This window comes from Cyprinus carpio, chromosome B14 (assembly GCF_018340385.1).
Source record: "Cyprinus carpio isolate SPL01 chromosome B14, ASM1834038v1, whole genome shotgun sequence".
Taxonomy (NCBI): Eukaryota; Metazoa; Chordata; class Actinopteri; order Cypriniformes; family Cyprinidae; genus Cyprinus; species Cyprinus carpio.
The window spans coordinates 24,816,258-24,831,810 of NC_056610.1; the positions used below are offsets into that span (position 1 = coordinate 24,816,258).

The window sequence follows — 15,553 nt, forward strand, 5'->3', positions numbered from 1 at the left end:
TCATAAAACAATTTACAGTGAAATGTGCTGCTGTGACGTGTCACCTTTTAATGAAATATTACTACAGCAATTCTTTTTAAAGTCACACTGGGTTCTTCTGTCCTGCATCAGGGATCGTTGTCAGTCTCTGAGAGCTATTGAATGTTTCATTCAATTCATATCGGCTTCCTTTCTGTCCACAGACGGATGCTTTCAGCGTTTTCAGCTTTCAGACATCTCATCACATCAAAACTGAAATGAACTCTTTTAAATAAATATTTTTTGTTTTATTCTGTTATTGGCTTTTACACGTATAAATCAGACATTTATGTTATAGTTTTATCAAAATAGTGGAAAATACTGATGTTACATAAGTAACAAATGTAAAAAATAAGAAGTTCAATCTTACTTCCGCTGAAAGTAAGAACCTCATTTCCAGCATATGAAAAATATCCATAAAAATGCTGATGAACCTTTAAGTTAATAAACAGTAAAAAAGTAGAAACAGTACATTTAAAAAAACACATTGAACAAAACAACAACAGAGAACATGTAACAACAGAGAACAATGACTTCCAAGAGCTTCCATATTAATACAAAATGTACACAAGTTCATAGTCTCGTAGCAGGTGGGCATTGCGTTAGACGGGTCAAGCATGTTTGTACGAAACCTGCAATACACTAATACAAACAACCGTTCAAAGTCATAGTGTCCGTGCTCCTAAATGTAAATCCTCAAATATCCAGAAGGCAGAGGCCTGATTAATCTCATATCTGGAGGTTTTGTTGTTTTAGACGGCAGCCAGTTATTCAGGATGAGAAACACCCGTTCTTGGCGGACGGTTCCAAAGCTTTTCTTTTGATTTGGCTGAAGCGTGCAGAACCGGAGCCAAATACGTCCCTGCTCTTCACACCGAGCTCATGGATGTGCTTCCTAGAGGTCGAGGCACCAACACACAGCCAAATGGAAAGAGCCTAGACTCTAGGGCCGCAGCGCTGGAGGGTCACAACGACCCTCTGATCTCAGTCAGAACAGACAGATGGACCGGAACTGATTCACTTCATATGTGTGCCGCACCTCTCCCAGCGTCCTCTTCCAGACATTGTGTGGTTTGTAGGAAGGGGTTGCATGACTATTCATTTATTAGTGAGTGGATCGCTGTTTATCTTAACATAAGTGGCTCATAATGCGGCATCCGGCATCAGCAGTCTTTGCTGCTTATGTTTAATGCAACACTTGAACAAAATCGGTCATTACACAGCACCAGTGGGGTTCACTTACAATGTGATCTGGGTTTACTAAATTACAAATACAATTGGTCAATACTGTATGAAGATGAAGGGATGCACCTTTTCATAATCCATGACTAGTCAACCCAACACATCAACTAATTGCAAAACCAAACAACTAGTCTGTGCAACCCCTTAGTGTTTCTGTAGTGCACTCTGTGAAGGGTGTTTGGTGCTCGTCTTTTGAATCAGTGCTCTGCCTTGCTGCATTTAAGTTCGTCTTAATTGATCAGTATTTCATGTGTTTCACCACGGCTCCTGACTCCAGTCTCAGAAAGCGAAGAGATGAAGGGCCTCATTTATAAAATGTTGATCAAAAAAAAACCCAAATACGATCCTAATACAAACAATCAAAAAAGCATACATATAAAACACATAAACAATTCACGCACAGAAAACGCGTGTACACCTGTCGATGTGAAATCTATGAATCGTAAATGATCTTGAACACAACTGAATGGTTTCAGCTCTCTGCCTTGTAAATGACTCCTAATTAATGACATTAACATATAAAAGATCACCAGTAGCCGTACAAATCCTTTAATTTAGAACAGCGAGCTGCAAGAACTTACATTTTCAAAAACCTGCAGTACTCCGACAAGAGAAAGTGTGTACGTCTGCTCAGACCCTGACGTGACGCTAAGGCAGTTTTTACAAATATGAGCATTGGCGTGGATTTAAGCGTACGCACACTCTAAGATCAAATCTTAAACTATACACGAAACACAAATGATAACCATGGACTCAGTGTTTCTCATACGTACTGCTCAGCTTCGCCCTCATTCAGAATCGTGATGGAGCCGTCGCCACTCTTCATTTCGATGTCTTTAGCAGCAGAGTTCTCTGGTAGCAGTGCTAAGTCTTTAAAAACGTCCACGTAGTGGGTGAACCCCGGACCCCAGTTCATTAGGTTGTCCCAGTTGAAATTACTGGACCCTTGGCCCAGTTTATGGGGTAAAGTGTGGTGCTGATACTCTGATAGAGTGTTGTGGCCACTGGCCGCCCCCCCCTCCGCACGTCGACTGGAGTATCGCCTTTGTCGCATCCTCCCTCCATGATCCTCGTCATCGGCATCCGATTCGTTGACCTGCGAGAGCTTGGGCATGCGAGAACTATAAGAAACTGGTTTCTCGCGATCGTACTCCATCTCCGAGCAGGTGAAGGAGTCATGGGAGTCGCTCTCGGAGGAGGATTCCGGAGCCGGGATGCCATCCGCAGGGTTCCGGACACGTGAGAGCGGTCGACGGCAGTCTTCCTCAGATGACGAGCGCCCATGATCGGCGCTGCAGATGCTGGGATTCCTGGGTCGAGGTGTGTTGAGGCGTTCCACCTCCTCTATGGACAACCCCACAGGTGGGCCGCTCTCTAATGGAATCTGCTCGATTGGTTGTTTGAGACGACTCCCGGGCCGAGAGCCATGGCCCGCCATGGTTTGAGGGCTCTTGCTGCGCCTACCCAACCGGGTGGCGTAGTTAAACATACCAGGCTGGCACACTTCGCCATGGAGATCGAGAGGGCTGCCCTCGCGCCGTGCCAAGTTGAGTTCACGGGTGGGAGTGTTGCGGTAGAAGGAGGATGGCTTGTTGAAGGGTGCTGGGCTGTGGCGTGACAGGGGATTGGGCGTGGGGCAAGCTGAATGGCTGAGAGGGGTGGAGCGGAGCCCCTGGGTGTAGGTCGGCTGGTAGGTGTAGCTGGTGGCACCTAGTGGAAGAGGGGACTGGCGGGCAAATCCCAGTGGACTGTGGCGCTGAATAGAAAACTTGGGAGTGTGGCTACGGAAGTGTTTGTAGTGCTGGATGATGTCGGCGTCGGACGGAGCAATGCTGCTGGCGTTGTCAATGTCGTAGTGTTCCATATCAGCCTCTGGTCCTGCACATGGTGCACAGGGGGCGCTAGGAATGGTTTCGTTGTTGTGCGGAATGTCGGTTTCATCATAGATCAGGTAAGGGTTCTCTCGCTCTATGATGTCAGGTTTGGGGTTTCCCTCTGGCTGCTTCCGGACTGTCATATCGTCTCCGTAAGGCGGAATGTTGTCCGGATCATCAAACGCCACATTCTCGCTGCCTTTCTTTTTCTTTTTCTTCTTCTTCTCCTCCTTTGTTTTCTTCTCATCCTTTGGCACTTTGGTTTTCTTGCGGCCCTTGCAGTGGTTGCACAGGATGAGACTTAAAACCACCAATGCTAAGACAGTCGCGCAGCTGCCTACTATTGCAGGAACCGCCCAGATGGGCAGAACCATCTCCTCGGTGGTGGCACTCGGACTACAGGTGAACCCTCCATTAGCTCCCAGCTTACACTCTGTACCTTGTGGACACCGGACTCCCAGACAGGCCACCAGGCTCTCACACACTCTGCCCGTGTAGAACTCCTCGCAAGCACAGGTGAAGCCTCCACGAGCGCCGGGCATGCAACTGCCACCGTGCTGGCAGGGGTTTGAGGAGCAGTCGCCCGGTGGGACACATTGGTAGGTGTACCACTGGTTTACGCACATCAGCCCGTCCCAGCATGGGCTGCTCTCACATAGATTAGGGCCACGACAGCCGATCTTCACAGAGGGATCAGTCTTGGAGATGGAGACGGTCCTGTGTTCACCACTGAAGGGGAGCAGCTCTCCGTTATATTTCACATAGGCATAACACCCATCAAAACCTAGAAGCACAGAGAAAGGAACATTAACTCAAATCATCTCAGAAATTGTTTGAGTACTGTTTTAAAAGCACCCACTCCTAAGCGACAGATAAAAGGTGGTCAGTAACACTATGTCCTAATTACATGCGACGTGACATGCGATAAAAGGTATCTTTTCCATGTTAATCAGAGGTTTTGTCCTAACAAGCCGCGACATGTAAAATTCCTATTTTAGAAACGGTTTCTATTTCAGCAACGTTGCGGCTGGAAAAACAACATACAAACTATATGACAGTGATAATCACAGGTACTGATTATGTGCTTTTTTTCAAAGTTAAACTTGTCTAATGTGAGTTTAAATGTCATATTGCATGGCATTTATAGCCACACTGAAAGCTACAACAGATAAGTTTACCTCAAATCTTGAAAATAAATAAAAGCAAAGATGTACGTTAAAACTGTAAACTCACTGCGAACCAACAAGTGTATTCCATAATAAAGATGGTATCAGTCACTCAGTAAATAATCCTAAATTAAATAATAAACAAAAATTTCTAATATATATCAATTAGAGTTTCCAGAGAGAGACCGCCCCTCACATACATAGCGCTTTAAGAAAGAGCCCGCCCACACTCTTCTGATTGGATGTGATATTTGATTCTGTCCTATTTGATTCGATTCTGTCGCATCACGGTGTTGTGTCGTGTCTAGTGTGGACACCCAAATTGCTTGTTGCTGAAATCTTGTTGCATCGCGTGTAGTTAGGACACGGTGTTAGGGTTTGTTTTTACGCTAACAGACCTGTGTGGACAGAGTTTTGGACAAAAGCTGCAAACTGTAACAAAATGTACGCTGCAAGTCAATTGTTTGGCTATGTGAGGGACAAGAGCTTCCCCAACATGACATAGAAATGAGAAAAACTTGAAGAAATGGACATTGCTTAGTTTAACGCTACACAGGCAGACTTTTGTTTGGGTTTCTGACTGCTCTAGCATCAGCCAATGTAGAACTAAATTCTCCCCCTGGGATACACATCAACAAATCGTCGCTTTTACATCAAGAGGAAGAGAAACAGACTCTTCTCTTCAACACAAGTATCCTGCAAGCCAAAAATTCAACCTTTTAAGACCACACCATCTGGGAAAAATCTTGATGTCACTGATTCAGACCTGCACTATCATGTTGCCTAACAACAAACCATCAACAATGTAAATCGATGTTTATTGAATTTATGCCCCATTCAAAAACAGAACATTTGGTTCTGTTTATTAGAGGGAAAAAGCAGACTGGCCCAATTCAATTTCTCATCCTCTTCCAGACCTTGAAACCAGAAATGACATGACCTTACGTGCACAAAATATGTTTACCTTAAAATAGTTTGGATAATTTCATTTGATATTTAGATTTTTGCCAGTAAAGAATGGGTTACAACCCAACAGCTCAATTTGACCATATATGAACATCAGCTGGTGATCGTTTTGCTCAGAGGTTTCTCAGTAAGGTTTCATTTAAACGTCAACTTTGTTTTATTTTTTAGGAGAAACGTCTGAGATGGACAACAGTTAGTTAATACTTGACAACAGTAATGTGGATAGCAGCTCAGAACATGTTCATTGGGATTTGAGCACATTGGGATCTTTTGTGAAACTACAGACACAAGTGAGATAACTGGTTAATTTCTCAGGAAAACATCTGAGAAGGATACATAAGTAAATCAATAAGATTAAAAAAAAAAAATAATTCCCTTTCCTATGGGACTTCACCGAACACATCTTGCTCAGCCTGTCTGGAGCTCTAATAAAGATTCCAGTCTTATTGCAGGCTAAACGGTGTGTCTTTTCTCTTTGTGAGAGCTCTAGTCTTGAAGTGTCTACAAGTGACTGTTTTTAATGGACAATACTTCAGCTCTGTGGATTGCTGCACTGTGCAGGTCCTGCAGAGGAAAGTTCAGACATTCTTTCCTGTTGGCAGTCTGCTGTCTAACCTAGTTAGCACAAAAACATGCACACTTTCTCTGAACTTTCTCCTGTCACTTTCACTCGTAGAGGAAAAACATTCCCAAGTTTTGATTTGGGCAGAAAATATGAACGAGTGAGCCAGCTATGACGCATCCACTGCCTGCGAGTCAGGCATTTCTCATTGCTAAAATTGTTTAGTTCATAATTAACATGCTATGTCAGTGTCATTTCTGGTGATTAAAATATTTACATATTTTATTGAAAGCAGCTTATAGTACAAATGTCACTGGGATGTTTGCAATGCAGTCTTGCTTTATAATCACACTTCTAGCAATCATTATAAGAGGTTATACAGAACAGGAACTGACCTGGGCTGGTTTTCTGTTGTGTTGGTCGGGCTGGGACGCCCCCGAGAGACAGCGTGTGCACATCAGTCCCTCCAAAGTCCTGTGTATTGTGCAGAATGACTTTCGAGCTGGACTCGTCGATCCGCAGAATGGTGGATGATCCGTTTCTCTGAAGCAGGAGTGTGTGCCACTGACCGTCGGACAGAACAACATCTCCCACAATCCTCTCCACCTTACCGGCGACACCAGCGTCAGACACGTACTGCAGCAGACCGTTCTTCAGCTGAGACAGAGAGAGAGCAGATCAATGAATGTAATTTATTAGCAGGATTTAATCTATCGTACGACGGGTTGCCTCATATCAGAGACTATCAGCTCTGTTCCAAACCCTAGTTTAATTAGACATAATAATATTTATAGAAATTTTGCATTTTTATGCATTTAAATTTTTCTGCTGGTTTGTTTTTTCCCCAAGTGCATTCTGGGATTGCCTTCTGAGTAATGAACACATGTAGTGCTAACTTAATTGACAAAAATAAGCGATCTTAGTAAGCAGTATTGTTATTGTAAACTTAAACCACTAAAGCATATTCGGTAATTGAAATGTCAAAACACTAACTAAACTAAATTAATTAAAAATGAAAACTAAATATAGAAATATAAAAGCTAATGAAAAACAAATACTATAATACCATATAATAATAATAGTTCGTCTGAAGTGCATTTATGATACCTTTTACATATTAATTAAATTCAAATGACTAACTAATACTACACTGCCAAATTTAGGACATGCTCAGCTCACTATATTTTGTAACAGAGCTATGTAATGCATGTGCTAATTTGACTGATTCATTACCGTATTGGAAAAAGAAGGGGCAACAGAAAAGAACTGCAGAGGAGAAGGAAAATGATTTACAGACCTACAAAATCTGGAAATGGAAAATCCATCTTGAACAAAGAACAAATCTGAGATGTGTGACACTGTGCTGTGAGATACTGTTAATGTGGTTGTGTCTCTGTGTTTGCGTGGTTTTGAGTAGTAGCTCTCTGCGGCCTCACTAGTCGTCAGCAGCTGCAGTGGACGGAGAGGCGAGGGGGAGCGAGTTCAGCCGGTTGGCCGTGAGCCCGGAGCACACTTACCCTGACGGTGGTGTAGTTGGAGCTCTCCTGTGCGTGCAGCAGCGTTCCAGAGCCGCTGCGTGTGCGGAACTTCAGCTCCAGGCTGCTGTATTCCGGGACGGGTCGGCCAGGGTCCTGCAGCGCTCGTGCCAACAACACATCTCTCTTGCGAGTCTGACTCAAACCGTAGTCCAAACGACCCGAACCGTCCAGAGATAGAGCCGTATCTGCAGTAATGTCTGAGAGAAGCACACAAGGACTCTAGTTTAGACTCCATCAAGGATCTGTTTGCACACTGTGATGCGATGAAGAGAAAAGTGACTATTCATAACTCTAACATAAAATATCTGGCATTTAACACATTGTTATAATGACTAGGATTCTGGACTAATGTGATTTCTGCGGCACAAATAGAAACCAAACAACATGCTTTTGACTGGTTGATGCCTTTTTTGTTTCTCTCCCAACTTGACAACGCACATTATTTACAATTACATTTAGATTTATTAATTTAGCAGACACTTTTATCCAAAGCGACTTACAAATGAGGACAATGGAAGCAATCAAAATCAACAAAAGAGCAAGTGCTATGACAAGTCTCAGTTAGCTTAATTCAGTACACGTAGCAAGGCATTATTAAGTGCATATTCACACTATTTATGTTGTGGTGGAATCACACTTTTCAAAGTATTACTGACACTACAGGTGAATAAGGTAAAATCACAGCAAATCAAAATGGTGTATATTACAAGTTTTCTGAAATGTTATATTTAAATATGCAAATGGATGCATTATCCAAATTTAATATGCACTCATTTGTGTACATTTCCAGAACAGAAATGTGGATATAGCCAGGTTCAAAATTAGTTTGATTCTGTTGAAATATTAGAGTTAAAGGTTTTTACGGAGGGGATTTTGGATTTCTTTTTTATCACACCATAAATCAGAAAATACTGTCAACAGACGGAAGAAAATACACTTTCAACATGTTTTGAGAAATAAAATGTTGTATAAATCACTGTGAATGAAATACAAACAAACCCCTCAGTAAAAACCTTAAGAATATAGAAAGGAATAAAACTCTAAGATTTGATATATGTATGAGCTGCAGAAGTTGAGATAAAAACTCACAGGCTTTAAAGATATGGATTTTTACCATGTTTTTCGGAGTAAAATGTTGTGTGAATGATATATGAACAAACCCTTCTATAAAAACCTTCATAACAAAGATAAGAATAAAGCTGTAAGTTTTGGTTTATATAAGTGCTGCTGAAGTGGAGAAAAAAACACACAGCCTTTAAAAAAAACATATTTTCACCATGTTTTTAGGAATAAAATGTTGTATAAATCAGTGTAAATGATATATGGAAAAAAACCTCTCAGTAACAACCTTCAGAATATAGATAAGAATAAAACTGTAAAATTTGGTGTATGTAAGAGTTACTGAAGCTGAGAAAAAACTCTTTAAAAATATGTATTGTAATTGAAATTACAGATTATTACAAGTGCAACAAATAAATAAACACTTAAATGTGTATTTTGTTTATTTCCTTTTCAATAGTCTGAAGATATAACCCAAAATCTCAAAATTGACCAATGCATGAATGAACAATAATTAATAAAATATTAGATTTAATCATTCCAGATGGCAAAAACTCACATTTCTCACAGGTGGGTCCAGTGAAACCCTCAGTACACTGGCACTGCTGCCACGACCACATGTCCAGACACGTCCCACCGTGTCTGCAGGGCTCGGCGACACACACGCCCTCTAACCTGGGGCATCTGTGGACGAAAGATACACAAAAACCTTCAGCGGGGAGCATTTCAGCAACACAAGAGTCCATGACTCCAACATTAGCATAAATGCAAAAGAGCTGCATTCATTTCAAAGCATCAGTCACCTGAAATAAAATCAACACTATTCAACCTGCTCCAGAAAATTCACACAGCCATCAAAAATAAGACTTGGGCCAGCTGGAGCCAGCTTTCATTTTGCCCTCACAGACGTCTAGAGAGCCGAATGAGCTGTCGTTCAGTGACACGGCTCGTGTTTTGTGTTTGTGTGTTTGGTGACAGACCTGTCCAGGATGCCGTGTGAAGACAGAGCTTGAGATGGTTCCAGTGGACGTCCATTGACAGCGAACTCCATGATGCACCCAACAAAGTCATGCGTGGCCACCTGACCTCGACGATGCAGGAGGGCTTCAATCGACCGGACACCGCCAACAGACAGACGGTTTGGCTGGACATCCAGAATCCTGAGAGATGAGACAATGCTATCAGACATACCAGCGCTACACTCGGCTTCCAGAAGAGAAATTTACTTTATTCAGTAACAATAAATCTTTCAAGACAGACTGACTGATTAAGTGATATGTACAAGAAAAACTACCTGTCAATGGGATCTGAAAAATCATATTGTTTTCCCTTTGAATTAAGATTATTTTTCTGACCCCATTAGCAGATATTTGTTAAATTTTGGCAAATTTTGTTAACACATTTTGGTAAATTTTTCAGAAAACAAGACTTAATATCTAAAGTAATTTTTTTTCTGAAGTAACCATCATGATTCAAGAATGTTTAGATATTTATACTAGAAAAAAAAAAAAAAAAAAAAAAAAAAACTTTTGCAATGTAGACATGATAAAAAAAAATTCCATTTAAAGAACTACCCATTATTTTGAAGTGAGATCTGCCAAACATCTACCAATAATTTAACATTTTAATAAAATAATCATATTAACACATATCAATGAGGAATTATATACATATTCTATAATATTTTATTTATAATATTTTAAGCTTTTAATCTTTTTAAATGTACAATATTTTAACTTTTTAATATCTTTTTTAAATTAAAGTTTGTAAACAAGTTTGTAAAATTTTTTTAAGTGAGATTACCAATCATCTACCAATAATAGATTTTACTTCTCATTTCAAATTTTTACTTTATATAGTAAAAGTTTGCAATACTGTGATTCATCTCATAGTCTGTGGTGAAGATTAATTGTGAAAATACCTTCAAAACCCAGGCCACTTGGCATGTTGTCACTGCTGCGCTCTATATTAGGACGTACAGTAATAAAGTGATGTTGTAATGATTGTAAATGTGTGTTTCTCACCAGTCAGTATGAACAGCCACATTGCTGACAGCACAGTATCCCGGTTCCTGTTCCTCCCCACACAGGTCAACAGTGAGAGACGCTGCCTTTAACACAACAGACAGACAAACAGGTCAGCATGATGCTTGTGTGCAGCGGGTTGACACTGACAGTCTCAAAACAAACTTCAAATGCAGTCTTTATTTGACTGTATTTTACTTTTGCATCTCGGAATAACAATCTCAGAAGTCCATATGCATTTTTAAATCAAAATGGAAAATTCTTGGAAAGTATTTGTGCTTTAAATTACATAAATAAAATGATCTGTATGAATTTGTCAAGTCTGAGTATTTTGTTGAGCCTACAGAATACTACATGGAAAAAAACGACACCCAGATGCTGGTGAATAAATTACCACAAGACATTCTACAGTGATCTGTCCTGTCCACACAGTGCTTTATGAGTCCCGTGCAGACGTCTGGGAGAAAAACATCTCAGAGGAGGAGGTGCAAAGAGTACAGAGGCACTGAGAAGCAGGACTGACATCAGACAACAGCACAACCTCAACGTTCAGATAATACAGACACTTCACTTCCGTTATAGAGGAATTTCAGCCTATAAAAAGAAAATCCTACACTAACAATGGAAACAAGACGTGTTTGTCTGCTGGAGCTGTGCTAAGTGCTGATACAGACGACTTCCTGCGCGGCTCGAGCGTCTGGCCATCGCATTAATGCCTCCCTGCACTTCAAAAAGACTAAACCAGACCACAGTATGCTCCTTTTTCCAGGAGTCGCACACCGCTGCAAAGCATTTCTTGCTTTCAGAAACGAGTCTCTAAACCAATTTCATGCAGCAGAACGTAATTAAATTGTCTTGAAAATAAAGCAGCACACTTCAACACAGGTAACAAATTTAGGTTCTAAAAACATCGTGAGAACATTGTTTTAAGATGTTTCTAAAATCTTGAAATGCCCAGTTTCCTTGATTGGTCGTTTTCATTATTGTGATTATAATGTTATTTTAAGGTTAACAAAAACATTTCCTACAACATTCTACTAACTTTATTTCACCCTTAAAGTAGCATTGTTTATTAAAGGGGTCATATGATGCTGCTAAAAAGAGCATTGTTTTGTGTATTTGGTGTAATGAAATGTGATTTTGCGGTTTAAGGTTCAAAAAACACATTATCTATCTATGCCCCGCCTTCTGAAACGCATCGATTTTCACAAGTCTCATCGTTCTGAAAAGTGAGGTGTGCTCTGATTGGCCAGCTATCCAGTGCGTTGTGATTGGCTGAATGCCTCAAGCATGTGAGGGAAATGTTACACCCCTAACAAGACATAAACAATAAAACCCGTTACAAATGAGCCATGTGTTGCATCCAGTAGGGAAATAATAATGGATTATAATGACTAGTACTGTTTTTATGCGTTGTGTTGCATCACGCCGCGTAAACATAAAACAATGTCTTTATTTGTGATCGAAGAAGCGACAAACAACAATCGTTACTCTACACCAGCGGTTCTCAATTCCAGTCCTCGCACCCCCAGCTCTGCATATTTTGCACGTCTCTGTTCTGGAACAGTGTTGTAAAAACAACTTAACCACTGATTTCTAGTTGTGTCCTCTTTTGGAAGGCCAAACAAAGCATTTTTGCTTTCAACAAAATAGTGTCTCCAAGACATGGCACCGGAGGCAACAACAATACTACAGCATGAATCAAAGGTTACGACTTCTTTCTTTGCGTGAACATTTGGGCGGCAACATGGGGGCGTGTTGAGACGAGGCATTTTAGGAGGGCGTGGACAAGTCTTTAACTTTTATAAAGAATATCTCTTTGGGTTTGAGACTTTAATCTTTGCAACTTTACAGATCTTTATGCACCAAGAGCTTGTAACACTCCAAAGAGAAAGGAAAAATTGAAATTGCATCTTCTTGTCATGACTAGAATTTTATTTAAGGGTAACAAAAATGTTTCTTAGAATGTTCATCAAGCACAAATAGCATCACAAGTATATTCCTAGAATGCTGATCTCAGAATGTTTTCTCAGCGTTATGAAAATGTAAATCAAATATTAATAAATTTATAAAGTTATAATATTTCATAAATATTACTTTAAGAATGTTTTGTCCATTTATATAACTTTTAAAAAATATTAGTGAAAGTTGTAAGAAAGTTCCTAGTGAGCTGGGGAAACCATGCAATTATTTTTTTAAACAATGTTTTTTTTTTTTGAGTAATAAACAAATTATGCTTATGCCACAAGTTAAGTTTCTCAATGTAGGCTGCTGGTTGAGCATCATTTCATATGTTGTCATAACTCTAAAAGATTGATGTAAACATGAATGGTTTAGTGTGCATCCAGTGCACGACTAGACTGCAATGGTCTGAAAATCTGAAACTGGACCCAGTTGGGATCAAAGAGCATTTTCAGAGTCTGTATTAAATAGATTTGGCTTTGAGCTGCTTTTTTTGGACGGTGTTTGAAAACACATGCTGCATGTGGGTGTGCGAGCTGATTTCTAATTTTCTATTTATAATCCATCAACCATCTACGTTGCAACACACAACGCAGAAACAAGTGAAGAGCAAAAACGTGGCCGTGGACCAGCTCTCGATAAACTCCAACTCTCCTGTAAACAAAAAAACCATGAGCTCGAGACAGCATGCCAAAATCCAACGCATCTGGCTGTGGGGTAAACTTGGACATCTTAACTAAACAAAAGTACCCTTGACTGTCAGAGTTCAGCTCTCTCCATGGGGGAAAACAAGGGGCCATGTATGACTTTAACATCTGCTCAAGCTCACGTCTAGAAAGAAAAGGAAGAAAAAAGAAAACGGTCGTACAGAACCACCAAAGTGACCCACATCCGCTTCTCCAAACACACAGATCAGGTTCTCTTTATTGCACTGTAGGGGCTGAGTTCTCATGACACACGGCTCTACTGTCAGGCCTTCAGTGAGGCCCACAACAGACTTTCAGCCTATTTTTCAGGGAACATTAGTCGGATCACACAAAGCTGAGGTGTTGCTGTAATGCCGTGCTGAAGTGTTTTTACAAGCCATTTACAGAGAGATTTAATGCAGCAAGTCCAGAAGAGTTAAGAGTTCAGACTGATATCTCGGAAAAAAATGCACAAATAAAACACAACCAACAAACACTTTAATTTGAAAAAAAACCTGTGAGAACAGAGTAAAACATATTCGCAACCAATCCAAAGGTTACTTTCAGACAGATTAATAGATGGATCGATAGGACTCACCATTCCTGCCCTCCTGGCGATGACCGTATGGAACTGGCCGTCTGAGACCCTGATGGTCGTCATGAGCTTGTAAGTGCCGCTCCCCAAGTTAAACGAGAACCTCATTCTGCCCTCTAAGATCTCGAGGGCCAGGAACTCCGCCTTGTCGCCGGTCTGGTTGTCATGGTTGTACATGAGAAGGGCGTTTTCCTTCAACGTGGCAAACTTGATGTAGATGTAGTTGTTATTGGGGTCGAGGCTGGGGAACTCCATGTAAGACAGCTCCTCAAATCCATAACTGTTCAGTTCACAGTGCTTTCCAAACACACCTGCAGAGCGAGAGTGATTTATTGTTTGTCGGTGGCGTAAGAATTTCATGCAGTGAAAGATTCATGACATCCATGGTACAACAAGCAAAAAATACGGTTGAACATTTACCACATTGTGTGACAATGGACAAATTCACACTGCAGTTCATTTTCTGTAATCTACAACACATTTGTTTCTGCATTACAGTCTCACACACAGTTCAGAATTAATAGCAGCAGTTGAAGGACCCTGAACTGGTCCCGGTGCTGAAATGATCACTTACCAAAAGGACAGTGACAGTAATAGCCTTCCACCCGGTTCTGGCAGGAGCCCCCATTAAAACAGGGGTTACACTCACAGTAATTGATGATGGACTCACAGGCTTTCCCTGAATTCATGAAACAACACCAATGAAAACAATGAGGTGAGCATGACACACAAAAATGACTTGTCACATGGGGCTCCCAGAATCCCCTGTGTTTTCTTTCTCTCTCACATCTCTGGTACACTTTATCTTTCTAATTCAAACAGCTTGAAGACTTACACCTTGTAAACGGTCCCACGTTTCTAAGAAAGAGAGGGTGAAAGTCTGTCATGAAGGTGCATCAGCTGCACTGGTTCTGGGAGACCCATAAAATAAGTGCTGATATAAAACACACATATATGCTAAAGACTATGACAAAAACAGAATGCCTGGACATACAAATGATCAAGCATAAACTTAAGTTGAGTTCTTTCCTTTTCTGCTCCCTGTATGTAGCTCTCTAAGACAAATGGCATGAAGAACGAAACTCAATCACCGCTAGCAAAACAGGAAGTGTGGGGTTCAGCTGGAGTGCATGCACACTACTGTAAGTCAATAGGTGTAGTTCTCTAGCAGCCCCATTTATCTGGGGCCTCCGATGTGAACACACTGCAGTCATTTGTTATGATCAGAATAAAATAAGAACCGTGATGACTCAGTGCCTGAAACAAAACGTCTGTTACGGCTCCATTTTGAAAACAATTTCCAAAACCTACAGCCAACACCTGCCCAAACAGAGCAGGGCTGTCACACATGCTTCTTTGAAGGCAAACATTACAGGCAGATCTATACTCAAATACACCAACTGATTTTACAGTCACTGTAATTATGTCATCATTGCAGATCTTAAAAACTCTGAAATGGCTTGACCTAGCTAGCTTTACAAATGGTCTCTGCATTTAAAAACCCTAACCCAAACTCTTAATACATTTTTTTTTCTATGACTTAAACTGTCTTAAAATGGACCCAAGAAAGCCAGATGGTCCTTAAACTCAGAGACCTCTTTAGAGTATACAAGCAGTTTAACTGCACAGCACAGGTGAAATCTGAAGGTGGTTTACGGCCGTGTCCTTATTAGGGTGAAAATCTTATCATCTACTTTCATTACAGTAAACATGACAAGTTGATCTGCATCACAGCTGATACCTCCCAGTCTGTGACCCTAACAGCAAACTGTTTTTGGCAACGGCCACTGTATGCTTGGGTTACAACACCCCTCCAATTACTTAGAAGCAAATATTTTTCTTGGCCTAAAACGATAACAAA

At 40.8% G+C, this 15,553-nt stretch overlaps 1 protein-coding gene across 1 annotated transcript in view; it reads right to left on the reverse strand.

Moving 5' to 3' along the window:
• Positions 1-2,002: 2,002 nt before the first annotated feature.
• LOC109101774 (protocadherin Fat 4-like) overlaps positions 2,003-15,553 on the reverse strand; it is a 53,207-nt gene continuing 39,656 nt past the window's right edge. The window contains exons 11-18 of the mRNA XM_042738818.1: positions 14,267-14,371; positions 13,696-14,003; positions 10,450-10,535; positions 9,406-9,585; positions 8,985-9,109; positions 7,346-7,563; positions 6,224-6,485; positions 2,003-3,918 (exon numbers count right to left, since the gene is read on the reverse strand). Coding sequence (XP_042594752.1) covers positions 2,024-3,918; positions 6,224-6,485; positions 7,346-7,563; positions 8,985-9,109; positions 9,406-9,585; positions 10,450-10,535; positions 13,696-14,003; positions 14,267-14,371 — 3,179 coding nt within the window. The 3' untranslated portion in view covers positions 2,003-2,023. The remainder of the gene's footprint in view (positions 3,919-6,223; positions 6,486-7,345; positions 7,564-8,984; positions 9,110-9,405; positions 9,586-10,449; positions 10,536-13,695; positions 14,004-14,266; positions 14,372-15,553) is intronic.